General features: G+C 40.5%; 3 protein-coding genes across 3 annotated transcripts; 1 reads left to right on the top strand and 2 right to left on the bottom strand.

The window, feature by feature from the left end:
• Window positions 1-10,641: 10,641 nt before the first annotated feature.
• On the top strand, window positions 10,642-12,145 carry LOC111903175 (DNA-directed RNA polymerases II, IV and V subunit 3). The gene is made up of 3 exons (XM_023898964.3): window positions 10,642-11,189; window positions 11,436-11,673; window positions 11,747-12,145. Exons 1-3 carry the CDS (start codon window positions 10,738-10,740, stop codon window positions 12,017-12,019), a joined length of 963 nt encoding a protein of 320 aa, XP_023754732.1. The 5' UTR covers window positions 10,642-10,737; the 3' UTR covers window positions 12,020-12,145.
• A 2,583-nt stretch (window positions 12,146-14,728) lies between these two features.
• LOC111903208 (protein SRC2) lies at window positions 14,729-16,265 on the bottom strand. The gene is made up of 6 exons (XM_023898988.3): window positions 16,013-16,265; window positions 15,751-15,855; window positions 15,502-15,628; window positions 15,330-15,401; window positions 15,191-15,236; window positions 14,729-15,110 (listed from the first exon to the last, which is right to left on the bottom strand). The coding sequence occupies exons 1-6, from the start codon at window positions 16,107-16,109 to the stop codon at window positions 14,826-14,828; spliced, it is 732 nt and encodes a 243-aa protein (XP_023754756.1). The 5' UTR covers window positions 16,110-16,265; the 3' UTR covers window positions 14,729-14,825.
• Window positions 16,266-20,622: 4,357 nt separating this feature from the next.
• LOC111903174 (phosphatidylinositol 3,4,5-trisphosphate 3-phosphatase and protein-tyrosine-phosphatase PTEN2A) lies at window positions 20,623-24,319 on the bottom strand. Its single transcript, XM_023898963.3, has 13 exons — window positions 24,161-24,319; window positions 23,236-23,734; window positions 23,036-23,137; window positions 22,858-22,914; window positions 22,719-22,784; window positions 22,417-22,593; window positions 22,256-22,342; window positions 22,109-22,173; window positions 21,946-22,022; window positions 21,773-21,819; window positions 21,570-21,700; window positions 21,365-21,434; window positions 20,623-21,266 (listed from the first exon to the last, which is right to left on the bottom strand). The coding sequence occupies exons 2-13, from the start codon at window positions 23,662-23,664 to the stop codon at window positions 20,868-20,870; spliced, it is 1,707 nt and encodes a 568-aa protein (XP_023754731.1). The 5' UTR covers window positions 23,665-23,734; window positions 24,161-24,319; the 3' UTR covers window positions 20,623-20,867.
• Window positions 24,320-25,851: the final 1,532 nt, after the last annotated feature.

Genomic DNA, 25,851 nt, shown 5'->3' with positions numbered 1-25,851 from the left:
TGGCAAGGAGGGGCACATGGCCAAGGACTGCCCCAGGGGGTTTGCGGTGTGTTTTCACTGCAACCAGACCGGACACCGGAAGGCCGAGTGTCCGCAGTTGCGCGGAGCATCTCAGGGGTCTGCTCCTGCCGCCATCAGAGCTACAGAGAGTCGGCCTGTGAAGGTCGAGGCGCCGAGAGCTCGAGGGAGAGCCTTCCAGCTGACTGCAGAGGAGGTTCGCGCTGCGCCCGATGTTGTGGCCGGTATGTTTCCTTTCATGTATTTATTTTAATGATGAGATATTATGCTTATATTGTATTATGCGTAGGTACCTTCCTTGTGAACTCTGTACCTGCTTTAGTGTTATTTGACTCGGGTGCGAGTCGGTCTTTTGTATCTTGGGCCTTTAGTCAGCATATCAGTGTTAGTCGTGAGGCATTGAGTCGGCCTCTGAGAGTTTCCATAGCTGATGATAGAGTGATTTGTGCCAAGGAGATTTTCCGGGGATGTGTGTTAGAGATTTTCGGGGTTGAGTTTCCGATTGATCTGATTCCTATTGCGATGGGTGATGTCTGTGTCATTGTGGGCATGGACTGGTTGAGCCGATTCGGCGCAGTCATCGACTGCGAGCGTCAGCTAGTGACTATACGAGACCCTAGTGGGGGGATTCTTTCGGTGTACGGCGAGGGTACCCGTTCGGGATCAGCTTTTTGTTCGGCCGCTAGGGCGAGGCAGTGTCTACAGCAGGGCTGTAAGGGTTTTGTGGCGTATGTGATGGATACGCGGGAGGTTTCCGAGAGACCGAGATCAGTTGAGGAGGTTCCAGTGGTGCGTGAGTTTCCGGATGTTTTTCCCGAGGAGCTGCCGGGAGTACCTCCTGTGAGGCAAGTAGAGTTTGGTATCGATCTGGTTCCGGGGGCCGCGCCTATCGCTAAGGTGCCATATCGTCTTGCACCTCCAGAGATGCAAGAGTTGTCCTCGCAGCTTCAGGAGTTGCTGGGGAAGGGATTCATTCGGCCGAGCAGCTCGCCGTGGGGAGCACCTATTCTGTTCGTCAGGAAGAGGGATGGTTCACACCGGATGTGCATCGATTACCGGGAGTTGAACAAATTGACGGTCAAGAACCGTTACCCGTTGCCGAGGATCGATGATTTATTCGATCAGTTGCAGGGAGCATCTTGGTTTTCCAAGATCGATCTGAGGTCGGGGTACCATCAGGTGAGAGTGCGGGATGAGGACGTCCAGAAGACAGCGTTTAGGACGCGATATGGGCATTATGAGTTTGTGGTGATGCCTTTCGGGCTCACCAATGCCCCGGCTGTGTTCATGGATCTCATGAACAGGGTATGCAGGCCGATGTTGGATCGGTCAGTGATTGTATTTATCGATGATATTCTAGTGTATTCGAGATCTAGAGAGCAGCATGAGGAGCATTTGAGGGAGGTCCTTGAGGTATTGAGATCGGAGAAGCTTTATGCAAAGTTCTCTAAATGTGATTTCTGGCTGCGGGAGGTCCAGTTCCTAGGACATCTCGTTAACCAGGAAGGGATTCTGGTCGATCCGGCCAAGGTCGAGGCAGTGATGAGCTGGGAGGTGTCGAGGTCACCATCGGAGATCAGAAGTTTCCTTGGGTTGGCAGGGTATTATTGGAGATTTATTAAGGATTTCTCCAAGATCGCAGTGCCGCTCACCAGATTGACCCGGAAGGGTGTCGCATTCTCATGGGGTCCCGAGCAGCAGACCTCCTTTGAGACACTTCGCCAAAGGTTGTGTGAAGCCCCAGTATTAGCTCTCCCGGAAGGGATGGAGGATTTTGTCGTTTATTGTGATGCATCGATTTTGGGGCTAGGTGCAGTATTGATGCAGAGGGGTCATGTGATACCTTATGCGTCGAGGCAGCTGAAGCCTCATGAGGCGAGATATCCCACGCATGATTTAGAGTTGGGGGCAGTAGTGTTCGCTCTCAAGATTTGGCGTCACTACTTGTATGGGGTTCGATGTACGATATACACGGACCATAAGAGCTTGAAGTATTTAATGGATCAGCCCAACCTAAATATGCGTCAGAGGAGGTGGTTGGATGTGGTCAAGGATTATGATTGTGAGATCCTGTACCACCCAGGCAAGGCTAACGTCGTAGCCGATGCGTTGAGCCGCAGGGCGGAGAGCACTCCACTGCGAGATCTATGTTTGAGATTGACTGTGATGGCTCCAGTATTGGATGCTATTCGTGGGGCACAGGCCGAGGCTGTGCGACCAGAGATGCAGAAGAGAGAGCGGGTCGTTGGTTTGATTTCAGAGTTCGTTACGGATGGACGAGGGCTTATGACGTTTCAGGGGCGGATTTGGGTACCGTTCGTGGGTGGTACGCGTATTACTTTGATGGAAGAGGCTCATCGGTCGAAGTTTTCGATCCATCCGGGGGCTACGAAGATGTATTTGGATTTGAGGAAAGAGTATTGGTGGCCCTGTATGAAGAGGGATGTCGCATGGTTTGTTGAGAGGTGCTTGACCTGCCGCAGGGTTAAGGCCGAGCACCGGAGACCGCATGGCAAGTTGCAGCCATTGGAGGTTCCCGAATGGAAGTAGGAACAGATCACTATGGATTTCATCACCAAATTGCCAAGGACTGCCAGAGGAGTTGATGCAATTTGGGTGATTGTGGATAGGTTGACGAAGAGCGCTCACTTCCTTGCCATCAGTGAGAGTTCTTCAGCGGAGAAGTTGGCGGAGTTATATGTGAGAGAAGTGGTATCTCGGCATGGGGTACCGATCTCGATTGTTTCGGACCGTGATGTGCGTTTCACTTCCAGATTCTGGAAGAAATTTCCTGAGGAGTTGGGTACTAGACTGCATTTTAGTACCGCATATCATCCCAAGACAGACGGTCAGAGTGAACGGACGATTCAGACACTTGAGGACATGCTTCGAGCATGTGTGTTGGATTTCGGGGGTAGCTGGGATGCGTATTTACCCTTGGCAGAGTTTTCCTACAACAACAGCCATCATTCGAGCATTGGTATGCCACCCTTCGAGTTGTTGTATGGTAGGAGGTGTCGGACCCCCATCTGCTGGGGAGAGGTTGGACAGAGAGTGATGGGCAGTACAGAGATCGTGCTTCAGACGACAGAGCAGATTCAGCAGGTCAGACAGAGGTTATTGACCGCCCAGAGTCGACAGAAGAGTTATGCAGACAGACGTCGGTCCGAGCTTGAGTTTCAGGTCGGCGACTTCGTTCTCCTGAAGGTCTCTCCTTGGAAAGGAGTGATTCGATTCAGGAAGAGGGGCAAGTTGGGGCCCCGGTATATTGGGCCATTTCGCGTGGTTGCAAGGGTAGGCCGGGTAGCCTATCGTTTGGAATTGCCAACCGAGTTGGGACAGATCCACGACACTTTTCACGTGTCGCAATTGAGGAAGTGTATAGCCGATGAGTCGGCAGTGGTTCCATTAGAGGATATTCATGTGGATGCGAGTCTGAATTATGCTGAGAGGCCTGTGGTCATCAGGGATCGGAAGATCAAGGTCCTGAGAAACAAGGAGGTACCTCTGGTGTTAGTTCAGTGGCAACACCGGAAGGGATCGGAGATGACCTGGGAGCCGGAGCGCGAGATGCGGGAGCAGCATCCGGAGCTATTTTCAGAGCGAGACTTCGAGGGCGAAGTCTAGTTCTAGTGGGGGAGAGTTGTAACAGCCCGGATTTCCAGGTATCTTTATTGATTTGATTATTCTGTGTTTTGAGAGGGGACTCGGCGAGTTGGAGCCCAGACTCGCCGAGTAGGGTCGCGATTTTTGGACGCGGGATTCGTCTGGACTCGGCGAGTCCAGGGTATGGACTCGGCGAGTCTGCGCTGTTTAATGAAACCCTAATTTCCCGGTCCTAAGCCCTATTTAAAGGACCTTATGGCCCTCATTTGCGGCCACCTTGAACCCTAAGAGCCCTCATTCGTCTGTGAGCCCTTGTGAGTGTATTTGGAGGCCATTTGTTCATCATTTTGTGTGTTATTGCAAGAAAGGAGGGAGAGGATCAATCTTGAGGAGTTGGGGAGCGTGGATCTGTTGCTAATTCATCAAGGGAGCCTTCTTGAGGTAATTTTCAGAGCCAAACTTCGTGTTTTGTGTTGATGTGTCAAATCTAGGGTTTCTTCTTGTATTTCTTGGCTTAAATTGGAAGTATGAAAGGTTCCATGGAGATATGGAACCTAGATCTGGGCTTTAGCAGGTCCAGGAGACCCCATATGACTAGCTTTATGTCCATCCTTTTGAGTTAGAGGCTAGGGTGGTCATATTAGAGGTTGTTTCCCCAAAATAAGCCTTGTACGCATTGCATGGCAACCAAGACTGAGACTTTGCGTGACAAATAAGCTTGGGAAGGCCAGATCTATGAATGGATGGAACGGATCTGACCGCTAAGGCCAGTTTTAGCTGGTGCATGGCATGGACTCGCCGAGTCCGATGAACAGACTCGTCGAGTCGCTTGAAGATTGTCCTTGAGGACACCCAGTGTGTGGTCCTGACCGAGTTATGGGCGACTCAGTGAGTCGCAGAGAGTTGGAAAGGTTTTGGCAGATGGTCGAGTCAAGCTGGGACTCGCCGAGTTGTTCTTGAAACTCGGCGAGTTGAGTCGGGGTGGCCCCGCGACTCTCCCAGGTGGAACTCGTCGAGTCAGGGGAAACACTCGACGAGTTAGAAGGGAATCCTATGGAGTCGGCGAATACGCCCAGACTCGCCGAGTTGCCCTTGTGCACTCGCCGAGTCCGGTCAAGTTGACCGTTGACCGTTGACCAGAGTTGACCTATGTTTGACTTCTTAGGGATAGTCAAACTTAGAAGATAAAGTGTTAATAAGAGATGTACGATGTTATAGGGAGATTGTAGCTCGGCGGATCGAGCACGAGTGACTTCGGGATTTGCTAGCTTTTGATATTCACGAGGTGAGTCTTCTCACTATATTTTACCTTGAGTAGGTAATCAGAGTTATGTGTTAGTGTATGTATGATATGTGTATGCTATGTGTTATACTGCATTATCTCTATGTGAATTATGCGGTGCAAGTTACAGAGTTGGAACCGGAAGGTTCCTAGAGTTAGAACCTGAGGGTTCATAGAGATGGGTGTACGGACCCATAGAGTTATAGCCTCGAGTGGCTAATATGTGTTTTTATGTGTGGTATTTTGGGGAACTCACTAAGCTCCATGCTTACAGTGTTAGTGTTGTGGTTTCAGGTACTAGCGATGACCGTGGGAAGGCGTCGGCTTGATCTGTACACACGCAGGGGACTTTTGATATGTTTATGTGATCTTGGGATTTGTATGATACATATTGGAACTTGAAACTTAATGTTTTTATGAAATTAAATGGAAAATGTTCTTTTTTATTGCGAAAAATTATTTTGAAATTCACGGTGTTACACTTCTTCTTGACAAAAAGGATAGGCGCTCCCCACGGCGAGCTTCTCGGCCGAATAAACCCCTTTCCCAGCAACTCCTGAAGCTGCGAGGATAACTCCTGCATCTCTGGAGGTGCAAGGCGATAGGGCACCCTGGCGATAGGCACGGCCCCTGGAACCAAATTGATACTGAACTCCACTTGCCTCACGAGAGGCATGCCCGACAACTCCTCTGGAAATATGTCCGGGAACTCACGCACTATCGGAACCTCATCAACTGACCTCGGTCTCTCTGAATCAACCCGCGTATCCATCATATACGCAACAAAACCCCTATAGCCCTGTTGTAGACACTGCCTTGCCTAGCGGCCGAACAAAATGCTGACCCAGAACGTGTACCCTCGCCATACACCGTAAGAACTCCCCCACTAGGGTCTCGTATGGTCACCAGCTGTCGCTCGCAGTCGATAACCGCTCCGAATCTGCTCAACCAGTCCATGCCCACGATGACACAAACATCTCCCATCGCAATAGGAACTAAATCAATCGGGAACCCAACACCGAAAATCTCGAGTACACACCCTCGGATCACCTCTGTGGCATATATCGCCCTCTCGTCAGCTATGGAAACTCTCAGAGGTTAACTCAACGCCTCACGACTAACACTGATGTGCTGACTAAAAGCTAAAGATACAAAAGACCGACTCGCACCCGAGTCAAATAACACCAAGGCAGGTACAGAACTCACAAGAAAAGTACCTACGCATAACATAATATAAGCACAATATCTCAACATTAAAATAAATACACGAAAGAATACATACCAGCCACGACATCGGGCGCTGCGCGGACCTCCTCCGCGGTCAACTGAAAGGCTCTCCCTCGTGCCTTCGGTGCCTCGGCCTTCACTGGTCGGCTCTCAGTAGCTCTGATGGCAGCAGAGGCAGATCCCTGAGATGCTCCCTGTGCTGATCCCCGCAGCTATGGACACTCTGCCTTCCGGTGTCCGGTCTGGTTGCAGTGAAAACATACTGCAAACCCCTTGGGGCAATCCTTGGCTATATGCCCCTCCTTGCCACATTTGTAGCAAGACCCTGCTCTGCACACCCCATCGTGGATATTGCCGCACTTGCCACATGTGCGGCCCCTCTGGTTCCCTAATCTTGAATCAGAGGGCTTGGTCCGCTTGGCTACCGGCTGAGACTGTACCGGTTGCTGATCCCTCTCCTGAGACTCAGCCTCCTCCCTAGCCTGGGTCTCCAACTCTATCTCCCTATTCCGGGCATTTGCCTGAAGCTCGGCAAATGTCCGGTACGTCGAGTTCGCCACGAACTCTCATATATCCCTCCTCAAAATGCTCAGATATTGGCTCATACGTGCCTGCTCGGAGGACACGTGCTCTGGGTAGAACATTGTCCGCTCATGAAACATCCTCGTAATCACCGTAACAGACTCAGTACCCTGCTTGAGGGTCAGAAACTCCTGGGCCAAACGCTCCTCTCCACCTGGGGAACGTACTCATCTCGGAACATAGCAGTGAACCTCTCCCATGTCACTACAGCAAGCTCAGCAGGCGTATAGTGAGCAGTCACAAACTTCCACCAATCCTTCGCTCCCAAGCGAAGCTGGTTCAGCGCGAACCGAACTCTCAAATGCTCTGGAGATGAGCAAGTAAAGAAACACCCCTCTATGTCTGAAATCCACCTCATTGCCGCAATCGGATCCTAGGTCCCGTCAAACTCTGGTGGTTTTGTGTTGCTGAACTCTCGGAACAGCAACGCATCACCACCCTGCGGCCTAGTCGCAGCTATAGCTGCAGTGGCCGCAGCAACAGCAGCCTCAGAAAGACAAGTGTACTTCTCATCAAATGTCTCTATCAGCGTGGTCTTGATAGACCCGAACATCTCTGGTATCTCTGCCCTGATGGCCGCAGCCACCTCCTCCTGGATGATCCTATGGATCTCCTCATCACTCGTACCGCTGGTCCCTGTTGTGTGGCGCGTCCCAACCATGATCTCCCTCTCTCTGAAATACAACACAAGAATAAATATCAGGGACTCGCTCGAGTATGCTCACACTCGAATACTCCACCCTACTTGTCCCTTGGTACTCCAAGGATTCTTACTTGGACTGTGCACTAACCCGGTGTCTTCAGTAGTACGGGCCCAATACTACTGTCCACACCGCATCAGCATCCACCCCAAGTCCTCCTCCCAGATTCCCAAATCACAAGTACTCTACTCTCTCTCTAATCATATGATACTCGCTAGCAGATCTCTCATAACGTCCTCGCTGCTACCTAAACACTCTGAAGTATTCCTAGCAGCAAGACTCCTAGACTCAGGCATCACATATCAGGCCACTCTAGTCCTAATAAGAATACCTAGTCTACTCTATCATGCATAGCATAGCTCATCATATAACATATCACATCATATCTTATAACACTTATCGTAATGGTATTTTGGGAAATCACCGTTCGGGCGCTGGCTGTTCGTACACACGACTTTGCTCTGTCTGTCTCGTAAGTTCTTCTTTTGAAAACATATTTTATTATCAAAATTTCCTCAAATCCTCAGTTTGAGTTCAGATACGCCCGAAGGTGCACCCGAATCCCTCAAACCAAGGCTCTGATACCAACTTGTAACACCATAAAAATTAAAACAATTTTTCGAATTTTCAAACACATTTTTACAAACTTATTCATTCATAAAATGTCATAGTATCATGTCTTTGTTTCACAAAATATCTCCCAAGATCAAAATACATAAAATCCCATGTGTGTGTACGAATCAAGCCGGCGCCTTCCAGCGGTCATCGCTGGTACCTGAAACACATAACACGTAACACTGTAAGCATAAGCTTAGTGAGTTCCCCAAAATACCACTCTAACACATAATAGCCACTCGAGGTTGTAACTCTGTCGACCCTCTGGTCAGTGTGTCTCAGTGGGGCCCTCCAGCCCCAACTCTCTGTGGGCCCTCTGGCCCTAACTCTATGGACCCGAAAGTCCTAACTCTGTAACTCTGAATCATGCATATCACATATCACAATAAATCACAACACATAAATAACATGCAAATACACTGGCATATAACTCTATAGTACTCTGTCACATAACTCTGTTACAACACTAGGTAAAGTATAGTGAGAAGACTCACCTCAGGCGTCTCGGTAAATCTCTGACTCGATGGAAAATATTGCCTAGCCTCCGCCTATTCACATAAATAAATACTCTTATAAATATAACTCTCGAGACTAGACTCAACCTACCATTGGCACCCTCAGAAGGGTAAAAGACTATTTTACCCCCTCTTGTCACAAGGACTACATTGATGACCAAACCCTAAAAGTCAACAAAAGTCAACAGTCACACTTTGAACCTACTCGCCGAGTGCACCCTGGTGACTCGGCGAGTTCACACATGTCCTCTAACTCTTTGTCCTGCTTTACACGCCGAGTCCCTCTTATGCTCGACGAGTCATACCAGTCATGAATCGCGGGGCCACCCCGACTCAACTCGCCGAGTCTCAAGAACAACTCGGCAAGTACCGCCTTGAACTCCAGTCCTCTAACCCCCTCCTGACTCACTAAGTCATCCCCCAACTCGGCAAGTCTACTCACTGAGCAAATTGCGTGAAACCCTAACCCTATTCGCCGAGTCTCAAGAACAACCCGGCGAGTTCATGCCATGCACAAACTCTACTGACCTCCTGAGGTTAGATCTGTTTCCCCAAACCATAGATCTGGCCTCCCCAAGCATGAATGACACGTAAAGTTCGAAACTTGATGCTTGTATAACCACAACAAGGCATCAAAAGGAGATTTAGTCCCAAAAATGGAAACCTAAGTCCAATAACCCCAAACTGATCCATAAAGCTCCAAGGGTTAAGGTCTCTGGACCTCTCTGAGTCCAGATCCAAGGCACAAACTCGAAGAGGGACCATTTGTTCCACATAATCACTCTCCAAAGGGGTTAGAAAACCCTAACTCTAATGATCAACACCAAAACTGAAGGAGGTTCGAACTATTACCTCAAAATAAAGTCTCTGAACTCTAGAACTGCTTGAATCGCACCTCCTCTTTTCTTTTGTCACCTTCTTCTTGCTAAACCAAAAGTACAAGGATCAAAAAGTGACTTCTTCTCTCTCACAACGATTTGGCTCACTTAGGGTTCTCTCAAGGGACTGGTAGCCGCAATGGGAGGCTATAAGTGCCCTTAAATAGGCTCCAAACCCGGGGGATTAGGGTTTCATTAAAAAGCGTGGACTCGCCGAGTCCGGACGTGAACCCAGATGAACATCCGCGACCCTACTCGGCGAGTCTTGGCTCCAACTCGCCGAGTTCCTTCACAAACTCCAAAATAATTAAATAAAATAATATACCTGGGAAATCAGGATGTTACAGAAGTTCTATCGCATCCGGCACAAAAAAATCAAACATATCAAATACAAATGGTATGAACACGTATTGATTTTCCATAGTGATTTCTAGGGGTGGAATTGGTACGGTACCGTGTATTTTTTTCCCAAACCATGTACTGTACCAGTTATAATTGGTATGTAATTTTAGTTACCACTACTGTACCAAGTATAGTTGGTACCAACTTAATTGGCTACCAGTAAGTTCGGTTAGTACATGTTGGTAATGGTATATACCAACATGTAAGGGTGTTTTAGGAATTAAGATTTATGTGTTATTGTGCACTTAAAAGATACATGTAGGTTTTGTAAATAAGAGTTTTCTGAATGGTTGGATTGGGAATTCGATACAAAAAAGATTTTATAATTTTGTACCATGAGTTTAAACCAAACAATAGAGTAAATGGGATATGTTAATATGAGTTTAAACTTTAAAAGCTACTAGACGGTAAATGCTAATATCAAAGCACTTGAACTCTTAACTGTCAAATACATTTAAAGTTAAAATATACAATACTTTATATATATGAAAAATAACTTGGTTGGTACGGTAATACCGTGGCATTTAAAACCTTGTATCATTACCGTACCATTATTAATTAATTGGTACGGTACTACCAGCCAAACATGTTGGCTACCAAACATATTGGCTACCAACATAATTAGTTCGGTTGATACACATGTTGGTTGGTTTTCCATGGTATATATTTGACACCCCTAGTGATTTCTCATTTTTGGATTGGTGACCACCAATCCAAAAGTTTTATAGTTTTGACCATTTTCAAGTAAAAATGCATACTATACTATATGGACTAGCTTTTATCTCAAATTTATAAAGGGCCAAATTATAATTTGACGCATATGACACTGGTTCTATAGGCAACGGGAAGAGGGTTTTACAGAGAACCAGGGTTTTCAAACCCTAGAGAGAGAAACAAAAGAGTTAACGAAAATGGAAGGAGCTTCATACCAGAGATTCCCCAAGGTGAAAATCCGTGAACTGAAAGATGACTACGCCAAATTTGAGCTCCGGGAAACCGACGCCAGCGTGGCCAATGCACTCCGCCGTGTCATGATTGCCGAGGTTCCGACCATCGCCATCGATCTTGTTGAAATCGAAGTCAACTCTTCTGTTCTCAATGACGAGTTCATCGCACATCGTCTTGGCCTTATCCCGCTAACAAGCGAGCGTGCCATGAGCATGCGCTTCTCCCGCGACTGCGATGCCTGTGACGGTGATGGCCAATGCGAGTTCTGTTCTGTTGAGTTTCATCTGAGAGCTAAGTGTATAAATGATCAAACCCTAGATGTTACGAGTAAAGATCTTTACAGCTCTGACCATACCGTTGTGCCTGTTGATTTCTCCGATACCAGCTCTGGCTTCGAAAATCCTGAAGATCAGAGGTCTTTTTCTCTCTATTCATCTATATTTTACATGGAATTTCTTCTGTTCAAAACTTCATTTCCATTTATTCAGCTTCAATTAGGAATAGTTAGGGTTTTTATATTGAAATTACGAACTTGATTACTGTCAACGGATTACATTTTAGCCTAGATCTGATTTCACCAAGATAAGTTAACCCTAAGTCCCATATATTACATCAATAAGATGAAATGGTAGCAGTGACTGCAATTCTCTGTGTATTTTAGGGGGATCACAATTGTAAAACTTAGAAAAGGGCAAGAACTGAGGCTAAGGGCAATAGCTAGAAAGGGAATTGGAAAAGATCATGCAAAATGGTCACCTGCTGCAACTGTAACTTTCATGTATGAGCCTGAAATCCACATCAATGAAGAAATGATGGAAACTTTATCACTTGAGGAAAAAACAAGTGTTGTTGAAAGCAGCCCCACAAAAGTCTTTGGCATAAATCCCCACACACAACAGGTTTCTTAATCTTTAATTCTTTATTATATCAAAACACAAACTTGTTACATTTTATTGTGATTGATTAATGAAGGTGGAGGTGGTGGATCCTGAAGCATACACGTATGATGATGAGGTGTTGAAGAAAGTGGAAGCCATGGGGAAACCAGGGCTTGTTGAGATTTATGCAAAAGAAGATAGTTTTATATTTACAGTGGAGTCAACGGGTGCAGTCAAAGCATCTCAATTGGTGTTGAATGCCATTGAAGTTCTGAAGCAGAAGCTTGATGCGGTTCGTTTGTCTGAAGATACGGTTGAAGCTGATGACCAGTTTGGTGAATTGGGTGCTCATATGCGAGGAGGATAGGATTAGGATATGACTTCTGTCCATTCTGTTTAAAATGACTAAATTGCCCTTGCTTTTTTCTCTTTATTTGGAATTTGGAATATGATGTTTTCTGTTAAAAGATCCAAGGGGGTATTAGTAGTTTAACTGCTGTGATTTCAACCGAGTATCAATTGGTCTCTGATGTTTAGTTTTAAATATCACATAAAGGACAGGTCAAAATAGTAATTTCATATCCATGATGTTTGAATATAAGCAACAAAATGAAAACCAGAGGCATTTTTCATTGACTAAGTGGGTGCTTTTTAAAATGATTTATTAGCTTATTGGCATTTTTCATGAAAACTATCATTTTTAATTTCATATATTCTTGCTCTCCGCCAATGGTTTGCGATTTACATTAATTAATTTCATGATGTGATTGTTTTGATTATCAAATATCTTCCTAATAAATAGATAAAAATTGCATCTTCATCCCCTTAATCAATTCTATCATCTTTATCTTCATATTTCTTTGAATCGATCATGAATTCACAAAGAAATAGTATTGTAGTACATTTATGTAGCAGAGGGATGTGGGGGAATGTTAATAGCGTTTAGGGGTATATGTCATTGAATGTTAACAATAATTGCAAGTTGAATTTTCATTTGGGTATAACATATACTTGGGTTGATTAATTTGGTGGCTAGAAAATTCACGTGGTGTATAATCAAATCAAGTTATCTTACCAATATTCGGCAATCGACATTGTTGTCTATATAAATGATCATGACGGGTTAAACAACTATTTATATAATTCCTTATGTCTATCCATTGCAAGTTGAATTTTCATTTGGGTATGTCATATGTATGTTCCTTATTGATAACATTCTTACACATATGTTGGTTAAAATATGGTGGAAGAGGATGGGCACCTAAAAGCAATCTAATTCCAACTATGATGGTTTCCTATATCGGTCATTGGTCCTTTTAAGTATGTTAACCAACATATGTGTAAGAATGTTATCAATAAGGAACATACATATGATATTATTGCATATGGGATTGCCGATGGAGATGCTATCCTTTTAGCCAATGATGCTAGACTATCTTTATCTCGATCTCGATTAAGTAAGAATCATGAATATTTTAAAGGTATATCAGACAAGACAAGGAGAATATTGTTGGTGGATCAAAGAATGAAGACATCTTAGTGAATGAACTTGATGTGAAGAATGAAAGGGGTAAAAGTTATGGACATATAAATGATTTTTTGGTGTATGCATCCCTCGTTGCCTAACCCAAAACCTACTATCAAGCCTAGACTAACACTGTTGTACAAACCTACCTCACACATCTCATTTCGTCAATTGTTTACATAGAAAAGAAAATTGGAGCGGGTGGTGGGGTTAAAATGCATTGAAGAATGTTTCAATATAAAACAACAAAGCTTTAGGGTATCGAGGGTTTATGGTGGAAATCTGGATTCCTAGTGGATCATGTAAACTTGCTTTCCAAATTGATATTTCTAGCTTATGTCCGAGTTACAAGAAATCCAGTCTAGGATAAACCAAAATGACACTTAGGAATCTAGGCTCAGAAATGTAAGCCAAATTTCCAGAAGAATTTTGAGTTCGTCAGAAAACAAGAAACGAGAAAAGGGTTATGACAGCTCAAAGAGAACAGTCGTACTTATACATGACAATTTGGGTTGCATTTTCTAGGGTTGCCATCTTTTGAATTAGTCAAGTAAACCCAAAAATAATGGCATGATCGATAGTTTCCAAAACTGACGAGATTTTCCAATTTTACCATATTCACCCATTAGAATTCAGATTTTCCACCACCATGGGCTTTGCTCCTTAGACCTCGCTAGAGGTGGTGCCCCTAGGACCTTGCAAGGGGGAGCAGTCCCCTTGACTCCCGGCTTTTTTCGTAGTGGATTATAATTCAATCTTATATATGTGTGTACTCTGCACACTCTGAACATATAATGTAGAGTACAAATTATAAACCTCTTAGCTCACATATTAGTTCCATTTATACAAAATGTCGAGTGAAACTAGAATCACCAACAAAAAGTCATGCAAAAACATGTTTGTCGTGGTTGCTATGGAAGGAAATAACCAACTCCTCCCTTTAGCCTTTGGAGTGGGTAAGACGGAGTCTGGGGATACATGGACATGGTTTTTAAGGAAGTTGTTGTCATGTATGAGTCATAATGAAAATTTGGTAATAATTTCTAGTAGTACTACTTCCATTGTCCTCGTCGTTAAAATAGTATTTATACATGTGCTTCACGGGCTTTGTAGCCACCATCTTTCTATAAACATACAACTAAAGTCAGAAAAAGAATAAGACGTCTAATAAGCTTTTTTGGACAAAAAGTATAAGGAATTAGCTTTCAATGCAAAAGATGGTGTCATTACGCCATCTAGTACCTTAAGCGTGTAGAAAATCGGATATGAAAACTAAGAAATGGCATACTTTCCCAAGGTACGTTATAATATAATGGCATCTAATTCTATCAAGTTAATGAATTCGTTAACCAAACATCCCCACTAAAGGGTTTGTAGCTCAATAGTATCTGGTGTTGACATTCAACGATGCCACTCAGCCCAAGTGGTTGAGCGTGTGTGTGTGTGTGTGTGTTGGCATACTTACGTTTAGTTATTATGTTTAACCTTTACCAATATATGAATCAATCAAAATATGATAAATTAAATTAAAACTTAAAAGTAAAATATTTCAAAAAATAAATATATTAATATGATGAATAGAGCTATTAACTGTACATGATATCCCATAATAATATATGATACAGGGGATCAACTGCCAGCTGTCACCTCAATACGGTGGTGGATACCCTCCTGGATAGCCATATGGCCGAGCAGAATAAGGATCTGGCGGGTATGGGTATGGGGATGGTGGTGGATAACCACCGGAATTAGGTGGAAATGAATAGGCGGCAGGTGGTGCAGGATAAGCTCCGGCGGGTAGATATGGTGGTGGATAAGACATGGAAGAATGTGGTGGTGGTGGTGGTGGTGGTGGTGGGGAGTACATAGGGACATGTGGTGGACCCGATGCACCATATGGTGGAGCTGACGTGGCATAACTGTTTGCATGGTTCTGCATATAAAATAAAATACAGTTAAATGCAAAATAAATAAATAAATAATAGTAAGATAAAGCATGAAAATTGGACTTACATTGACATTGTTATAATGCATTATCAATCGTACCTCACCAGCATATCTACATAAAATGAGTTTCAAATTAGCAATTTTTTTATGTTATCAAAATCTTATTCAACTTCTGATAATCATATGCATTAATTATAACACAAACCTTCCAGTTTTAGATTGTAATGGCCAAGAGCTATCATCAAATCCGTGAGAAATAACTTTAGCTAATTGTACCCTGAACACCACAACAATGAAGAATTCATCCATAAAACTGATCATATTGAATTGAAGAAAGAACACAGAAAGAAGATGAAAAGGATTAAAGGATTACTTACTTTCCGCTTCCAATAAAGTCATCATGTGAGAGGATGTTGCTATTCCAAACCATAATATTCAACTCTCGTAATCCTTCAATCATGCCATACACGAATTTCTCTTGGAATGTAGGGTTCTTTCCTCCATCTGTTACACAATTAATCCCCAAATTATTTCAAAACTAAAACTTGAATCAATTGTGACATCTTTGAGGACAGATCAATTAGCAAATGCATGTACAATTCACGAGATTGAGGATGAGATCGGACCTGTGTTTGTACGTGTTCGAGATCTGTTATTCCCGTATTCAACACAAACGTAAGGATCTTGCCTTGAAATCCATTCCGTGTCCTTCAATTTATAGCAGCAAATCACTGAACATCCATGAGAAATCGAAATTAGACAAGAACTAAACGTAAATAATTTGTGTAAATACACAGATGATTAACGAATGTGCTGATTAACCTTTTTCCCGCAACATGCAATTACTCAATCAACTTAAAAACGAATGAAACGAAATTTTGCACGTACCATTGACTTCAAGGACATTGCCATGGATGCGGTGATTCGCCATCGGTTGATGATGATGATAACTTGCCGACGGAATCGAAGGTTGATTATTATACATGGGAAATTATATTGAAAAACAATGATGATTGAATTGTTCTTTTATAGCATTCCAATCTCTGCGTAATTGTTCTACCTCTTGGAGTAATTGAACGCGTATCAGATAATTCCCGGAAATTGATGATTTAGTTGAAATTGTGCGAGGATTCGATAAACCCTAGCTTGATCCTTCGTAGGAACACGCACGACTCGCTAAATTCTCTGCCTTGTCAAAAACGAGTATGAAGGTTAGAGATTAATTTGACAGATATTCGTATCTTTGACCGATTAAACGACCGTTTTTTTTTTCTAGTTTTTTTTCTTTTTTATTATATATATTTCATGATGATTTATACCTTGTTAATGACATAACGTTTATATTATAAAACACGTTTAAACACATTCACGCCCAAACTTCCCGATCATTTCCAAGAGCACAAAATCAACTAAAACATAATTAATCATAGTCCAACATCAAGTCAACAACTACCAAATTCCACAAGAAATTACGAGCATTCATAAGAAGTTTATAACATCAAATCTACTTGCATCGACAATTATTTCGACAGTTTTCAATATCTTACAAGAAAATAAATCAACTTACAACCAAACCCACCCTAGAAACTTGGGTATGAACGAGGATTGAATATAATATTCTAATGTAAGACCAAATGATGAATAGAATAATTTTTAAAGTATCTAACGTCATCCACAATGAGGGTTAAATAGAATATAATTGAATATAATATAGAAGAGAGAAGATGGAGTTCAATGTACATTGAACTCATCGTGAGATATTCTAGTGTAAGACCAAAGGGTGTGGGTGCGGTCTGACCGCATCTTTGTCACTGTGGCAAGGGGAACACTGCGTCCACCCTACAGTTTCCATTGTAGTTTCGCCGGACGCGGTTAGTTTTGGTTGCATCTTTCTCTCGTTTGCTTTCTCTTTTTCCACCATCAAACGGTCGTTTTTTTTAATTTGAATTTATTTATTTTTTGTAATTTTTTTACTTATAAATAAAACCTTACAACCCTTAATTTACTAAACTTCAATCCAATTCTTCTATCTTTCACTATCTTTTTTTCAAAAACTCTTAACATGTCTTCTTTCAGCAACCCAGACAACCAAAAAAACACTCACTAGAAACACCCCAAGATCTTCTTACGATCAACCAATTTATTCATCCCCGCTTTATCACTATAGTGGTATGCTACCGTATTATCTGCACCAATTCCCACAACGACCAACACCACCACAAACCGTACCCGACATAGATTTTAATCCGTTCGATTTTTTTTATCTCAGCCAAAATTTGTTCAATATCTCAAGCACCCATTTTCGATTGCGAACCCGAAATCGTTCGAGAAACTTATCCCACCCAAGCACCAAGTAAAGGAAAATATAAGACGACGACCAAAGGATAGGAACCCGAAAAAGTGTTAGTGTTGGCACAATCATAGATCGATATTTCAGAAGATGCACAAACTAGAAAATACCAAAAACATGACCATTTTTAGGCGAATTACAAAAAGGTTCCACAAAGGAATCAAACTTCCAGAGTATAGTTCAAAACACCAAGTGTACTCCAAATAGGGGAAGACAAACAAAGAAGCCATGTTGTTTAATGATTTGTATAATAAAATGAAACGTCCATGGAAATGCGGAGAAAATGATGAAGTGATTTTGAAGAAAGCTCTAAAAGTGTATCATCAACAAAATAAGAAGGCGTTCAAGTTTATTGAGTTTTAGAATATCGTAAAAGATAACAAAAAATGGAAAATGAATAAAACATCTGACAAGCATATCGATAGCGATTTATAGCGTTCAAGAACATCTAAATCTAACCATACTACATCAGATGTTCATGTCGGGTTCGACCTCAACGATGATGAACTCATTCAAGTTACACCACCTTCCTGCCAATGGGGAAGGGACAAAGCTAAACATAAAGACAAAGGCAAAGTGGTATATTCGGATGACTCGAAAGAAATGGGGACGATATGAAGGGTATTAAAAAAAAGAATGGACATTTTTTTGCAAATTGCGTCTGAAAGAGAGTTTCGAACACAAAGGGATAGTGACATGAAAGTATTAATGATGAACACATCGCACATGACCGGGGAGGAGCTTGAAATTGCTTTGGCGATGAAAACCGATGTTAAAAAACGTTATGTTAAGTAGGTTTAAAATTTCTAATTATTTTTAATCGGTTGTTGTGTGTTTTTTTATGCTTGTAGGTTTAAAATTTCTAGTTATTTTTATTTTTTGAGTAAATTACTGAAATCGTCCCTATGGTTTGGTCAAATTGCACGTTTGGTCCCTAACTTTTTTTTTTTTTTTGCATTCGGATCGTTCCTCTGGTTTGATTTTGTTGCGTTTTTCATCCCTTACATACATAAAGGTAGGGACCAAACGTGCAATTTTGACCAAACCATAGGGACCAAAAATGCAACAAAGTGCAAAAAAAAAAAATTAAGGACCAAACATGTAATTTTGGCCAAACCATAGGGACGATTTCAGTAATTTACTCTTATTTTTTAAGTATTTAGGATTATTTTAATTCGATGTTATATTTTTTTTAAGTAATGAAATATTATGTTTTTTGTTTTTTAAGTAATGAAATGTTATTTTTTAATTAAAATTGAAGTTTTTATTTAAATTATATTGTTAAAAAAAGTATGGCACCACACCTGGTATGTGTCAAAGAAACCACATTTTTAACCACATGTTTATGATAAAAATGACATGACACTGATATAGCCGAGAAAAAAGTGTGGTTTTGTGGCACCACACTCTCCATCCTAAAATGGTGGGGTTTTAAGAAAAGTTATATTTCCCATTACCACACCATTAAACTCTTGAAAAGTTGAATGGATAATGGATGCGCTAATGTTGTTCCAATGCAAGAGCTTCTTCCTTTTTTCCTCTACATCACCATGATCTAAATTGGCAACTTTGCCCTCCTCTTTTGGTAAATTTGAAAACATCCCACTTGATCAAGTTTTTATCTGTGTCACAACCATTGTAGAATGCTTTCGACTAACAAGATGAGAAATATACAAAGTCATGGTTGCCACAAATGACATTGCACATGGTACAAGTCCATAAAGCCTCAAATGATGCTCCTTTTGCAAAATATTCTCTCTATTTGTATTTACATCCTCATCACTTCCCACTCTTTTTGTCTTTAGGTAACTTCCATCTAAATTAACAACTTTTCCCTCTTTTTTTGTGAACTTTTCAACATTCCAATTAATCTAGTTTCTATGTGTTTCATCATTACATGTTGCTTTCGACCATCAAGATGAGAAATACACACAATAGGGCTAGTAGAAATGACATTGGACATGTTACAAGTGCTTAAAGCATCCAATGTTGCTCCTACTTGAAAAATCTTATACATGTTTGACTCCATATCATCATTCCCCACTCCTTTGTCTTCAAGTAACTTACATCTAAATTGACAAGTTTGTCTTCTTTTCAGTGAGTTTTGTAACATCCCATTTCATCCGGTTTATGCATGTTTCACAACCATTGTACCATTCCTCTTACTAGCAAGATGAGAAATATACAGAGTATGCAACTACAAACGACATTACATTCACGTAGGATGTGAGACCTTGAGAGTGATTCATGATATTCATACGGGATTTGGTTTTATTTCGAGTGATTAGATTTCTAGATAATCATCATTATACTCATTATACTCAAGCAAGGCTCACTACCTTTTGTATGGCGCTTGTGTGATGTTTCACAAGTCACCTTGTAAAATTTGAATGGACATTGGAACTATCTACGGTGTTATCTTTATTACACGAGTCCTATTATTGAACAGGATTTGAAAGTGTATCGTTTTGGTTGAAACTAATACATGAGCCCCGTCTAACCATCTATGTATGTGAGCTTGGACTTTTATGAGATTGACTTGAGATTGGGATAGATACATAATGCATTATTATTGCATTATTACTTGTCGACTGAATAATCCCTTTGAAATGTTGATTTATATGGGATTGATTTAACTTTTTAGCTAACCATTATTGGAATATTTGAATATGTTGGAACTTGGAAATTTATTTATGGGTTACTAAACTTTTTTTGGTTTTGGATTATGGGTATATTTACCCTTTCACTTTGGATTTTGGGTTACTAAACCCTTTTCACTTTGTATTATGGGTTATTAAACCCTTTGTCTTCGGATTACGGATTGTTACACCCTTTTGACATGAAATAAGAGTTTACAATCTAGACTTTGGATTTTGGGTCTATACTCTATAGCACCTTATACTGATTCATCAAGAAAACCAAGAAAGTCATTGTGGTCCATATTCACAAAATCGACATCACTAAACGTTAAAATATTGTAGGGTCTACAAGGACACTTGTAATGTATGTCGATTTGCACCAACATCCATGGAAGTTGTCATCTTGAATGCATAAAACTATATTGTTATTATGATTAGGGTTTCAAAGTTTCCTATATTATACAAAATTGAAGCATTGATCCAACCTCCCCTCTATAGCAAAAAGCCCATGAAAAAATTAAACCAAATTCCACAACATCAACAATTATTCTCATACAAGAAAATAATACATCAACTTACAATCAATCAAACCCACCCATATAACTTTCATCGAGTTTTGTAACCTTGGTAAGAACGAAACTTCAGAATGAATGAAATAAAAGTTATTAAATAAAAAAAAAAAAAAACATTAAAAGTCGTTTAAATTCCATTTTATATACAACCAAACCACATTTCCACAAGTCTCTTTCAATTCTCAATCACTTTCATAATCTTCATCATCATCACCAAATGTAAACACAGATGCATCAGCCGCCATTGCCTTGAAATCACTCACCTCTCCGGTCATCTTTTCCGGTACACCGGAATCACTTTCCGGCTTCCTGTCCGGAGTCGGAGTCGGAATCACATTTCCTATCGACAAATTCTTCGTGTCATTTGACAATTTTGCAACTTTCGGATCGGACTCGGTGTCGGAAAACACCTCGTCATCTTTTGTGGTGGTGGTGGTGGTGGCGGCTGGTGGTGGATCTGATGGTGTACCCTCAGCTGGTTTGGTTGTACTTTCGGTTTCGGGTTTTGGTTGGGTGGTGGTGGTGGTGTTGTAGTCCACCACCACGACTTCAACTTGAAACCCGGGAGATGGTAATTTTCTCTGTTGATAATTTAATGGAATTTAGTAAAATCATTAAATATATAACAAAAATGTAAAAAAAATTAAAAAGTTTTATAAAAATAAAAATAAAAAGTTACCTTATCAAATCCATCAAGGTCGTTTGTGGTTAGAATCTTTCTGTTTTCAATCATCGTTGTGTTCAGCCAGCTTCATATATACAAATGGAAAAATATATATATCATGCAAGAGTAATTTACATTTTTGACCCTCAAGTATAGTTGATTTTTCAATTTTAGTCCCAAAAATATAGTCATTGTATATATGAGAATTTAATGTTTTTACCAGTAGAAATCGCCTTGACGATCATGGAAAGTAACTTTAAAATCTCCAGATAACTCGGTCAATCCGGGCTCTCCGGGTAGTGCAAAGACCATTATACCCTTTCTTGGAGCAGAAAACCAAAAATCTTCAGGCTGGTTCAATGAGGGTATATTAGTCAAAAAGACCATATACATTTTATTTTAAGTGAACTAAAAGAAACATACCGATAAATCCTTGGTTCTTGGATGCTTCTTGGTGGAAAAAAGAACACCTGCAACCAAAAAAGAGACATGTTTCGTATCATGGAATGGAATCACAAACAAATGGAATGGAATTGATCATTACATTCCATTATCAATTATCATGAAATCTAAAAATAAAAAAAAATTGTAGTTACCATTATGATCTGAGATAGTAATGGAGGGCCTAATCCAATATGGACACCTATGAAGGCGAAATCCTCTAAGCATACACCTGCACAATAATAATAAAACTCAATTAAACTATTTAAAAAATAAAAAATAAAAAAATAAAGAGAGATATATAATATTAGTGTGCACCTGCGCCCCGGCTGATCTTCTCCATTGAAGTATGTCATAACACGTTCAAAGTATTTGACATACCTCTATGTTAAAAAAGACGAAAACGGACATATCAGATATATGTTTTTAAAAAAATAATAAAAAAAGAAAAAAGATTTGACTTACTATTTGACTTGGAAGAACAAGTCCTTTTCCATCAACACATCTTTTTTGGTTGTAATATAATATAGACTCCTCAGCTGTGGGGAAAAACTGCAGGGAGAAGTAATAACAATTGATATACGGTTTGTATGAGGGGTAGTTTGGTAAAATTGAAGAATCGGTACCTTGAGATATAAAAGAAGACTTGAAATCATTAACCCTGTTCTTGCCATTCCAGCCTTACAATGGACAACCACAACATTTTCAATGTCCTCTTTTAACCATGCATATGCACTATGGCAAAATGATATTATCAGTTGAATTGGAGGGCAATTATGGTCATCAAATGGAAAACTAGCAACCTGCAAAAAATATATATTAAATGGGACTAATGTAAGAAAATGATGAAATGATTTGATTAACAAAAACATAAAAGTACAAGTAGGTTGACTTTTTGACTTGTTGACTTTTTGACTTGTTGACTAACCTTCCCTTCAAATAGTGATGCGTCATATAGCCTCTCAGAGCAAAGATTGTACACCTTGTACTTATCCTAAAATCCATAAATTATAAAAAAGAGGGATAAATAAAATTGGAAACTAAATGTAGAAACACAAAGTTGTTACCTTGTGATATGTTTCAAAGAACCTAATGACTTCCTCCATGTGGTTACGATAAAATCCCTACACAAAATTTCAAATATTATCAACAAAACTATTTCATTACTTGAATACTTGTGCTAATGATATTTAAGTTGATGATAAAACTTAAAAGTTAAAAGTTAAAAGCACTCTGTGAACTTACCTCAACATATCCAAAGAAGCCTGAGCTCATATCACCAGCAGGAAATCCCATAGCAATAATATTCTCAGTAATGTAAGTCATATCTAAATCAAATCCACCTTCCTGTAACCAATATAAAGTAATGTCAGAAGCCCATATAGAAAGATGAATCACAGAAAACTTGTATAAAGATAAGATGAAATGATGAATAGATAATAGACCTGATATCTTCTTTTGTTTTGTGATACAACATGGCGAGCTTTGACTTGGACAGCTTTGACTGCATTTTTGGATGTGTCTACAAAACCTTTGGTGATTGTTCCAAAAATGCCAGGTTGAGGTGTAGTTGGAGCTCCATCAGGACTAGGAGTATGAGTATCATCTTGTTGAGGAGTTTTTGGGGATAATCGCAACCCAAGTCCACTAGTCAAACGAGCAAATCTTCCAGTGTTTTCAGATGAAGAAGATTCATCTTGTGTGCCTCCTAATGGTTGTGGAAGTTTCAGACTTTTGGCCCATGTAGTTATCCCAGAAGCAGATAACTTTGATGGTGAATCTTGTGCAGAATCGTTTCTAGATTCCACTGCTGCAGTGGGTTGTGGATTTGAGTCTTTCACAGGTGGCGATGGATTAGCAGATTCTGAATCCATTTATGTATCAAATTGAGACTCCGATATTCAAATTCCTTCGGAGTAGTAAATTGGCTGCTGTTTGATTGTTCTGTAGAAATCAAAACGATATTATATGTTATTCAAAAGTGACCAAACAGATGGATTTGTGTGTATTTGTAAACTTGGATAAAACCCTAAAAGTTTCTAGTTGCTAAGCTGTCATAAAATTAATCACAGTCTTAAAATTAAACAACACGATTGGCACAATGAGCAACTGAGATTTTCGTTTCTTAAAAGTGTGCAAAGTGAATTTCCCCAATCCACGGATCCAGAAATCTAGAATATTTCAAAATTAGCAAAGTCTACTGAGCAAATTTCTTCTGATCTGCAACCCTAACCAAATATAAAGAAATAAATTGCATACTTCTGTATACAGAGATACATAACACAACTACAAATAGGTTAATTCACCATGTGAAACAGTCAGTTATGTATCGATGAATACTAAAAAGAACAAATTTAGCTCAAATCTTACGGGATGAAGTGGTATCGGATCGCCTGAGTAGTTAAGAGTGCAGAACGGTGGTTTTCGGTGTCTTGTGGGAGGTTTTCGTCGGCAGTATCAGTCGTCGTCTTCTTGGTTTGCGTTCTGTGTGCTATGAGATTGAATGGGGCTAAAAGAATACGTGGATTGATTGTTACTTATTTGCTCTAAAGTCCTTCGATTTAGTTGTTTTATATATTGACCCCATAAGATGCTCTAAATAATAGAAAAATATCAAATTCAATACAAATAATATAATTCATTATTATTTGCTAAAAATATTTTTAAAAGACAAAACTGCACAAAAGGTCCCTGTGGTTTACACAAAATTGCCACTTTGGTCCAAAAAAGTTTTGGCTAGCACCACAAGTCCAAAGTTTTCATTTTCTTGCATATTTGGTCCAATGTGTTAACTTCCGTCTATTTCCCTCTGTTAAGTTATGTTTGACTAGTCAAATCAGGGGTATTTTGGTCATTCCCTATTTACGCCCCTTATTTTATATTAATAAAGGAGAGTTCGTATGTATGCGTTGCCATACGGATAATATCGAGCCTTATTCACATTTATAGTCCTTAAAAACCGTGAGTCGATACAATTTCCCTCCTCATTGACTGAGGATCAAGAACCCTTAACTGATTATCAAGGTTGATAGCTTCAATCAGGCGAGTTTCGTAGTGAATGCATATACCAATGTGGCACTTAAGGTTGTCAAGCACGTCATTCGATCCAAGGGTGGTTTATGGTACGTAATTTTGTTTTTGATCATTTTGTTGATTTTCTTACAAGAAATCATACCTTCTAAAGTTTTTTTTTGTTTGCTCTTGTGTTGAAGATGGACACCCTACATTGTTTACCATCAAGCTACATCATGGAGGTGAGTTCACAAAGTTTCCAAATGTCAACTACATTGAGGGTACTGTGACGTACGTAGATATGGTGGATATAGAAGAGTTTTCTATTCACGAGATGGATGCGATTATGAAAGGGTTAGGATACTCAGTTCCTCCAGTTATCTACTATCATTTTCGAGTGCCAAAGGGAGACATGCATTTTGGGTTACGGGCCCTAGGAAATGATGATGATGTCCTCAGTCTTTCCCAGTATGTGAAGGAGCATAAACTGATAAGGGTTTACACCGAACATGGTATTACTAACTTGCTTACTTACTTTATGGCTCCTAAACCTGTAAGAAAAATTATTATTGAGCAATTAGAGGAGACTGATGAACATCAAACCCCCCAAACTAATAACCAACCCAGTGGCATGCCACAAACATGCATACCACCTGTGATAGCAAATGAAGCTGCTTTAGCCTTGTCGATATCCCCTGAATATAATAAGAAAAGGGAATTTATCAAGGACAAACCATTGTCATCATGTATTAAGAAATTGGTGATGGATGATGTTAGTGTTGATAGAATTGGTGGGAATAAGGATGATGCAGTTAATGAATTTGACCACGGATTTAATGAATTTGATGAGGAATGTAATAATATTAACCAGGATTTTAATGAATTTCATGAGGCATGTAATGATATTGACCAAGGATTTAATGAATTTGATGAGGCAGCTAATGACTTTGATATTGGGTTGTACCAACAGATTTTACAGTCTAATAAACAGAATGTAGATGATGAGTTCAATGAAGGTGAAGAAAATGCAGTTAATAAGGAAGTCACTG

The sequence above is a fragment of the Lactuca sativa genome, chromosome 9, assembly GCF_002870075.4.
Source record: "Lactuca sativa cultivar Salinas chromosome 9, Lsat_Salinas_v11, whole genome shotgun sequence".
Lineage (NCBI taxonomy): Eukaryota > Viridiplantae > Streptophyta > Magnoliopsida > Asterales > Asteraceae > Lactuca > Lactuca sativa.
This window is presented reverse-complemented; position numbering and strand designations above follow the sequence as displayed.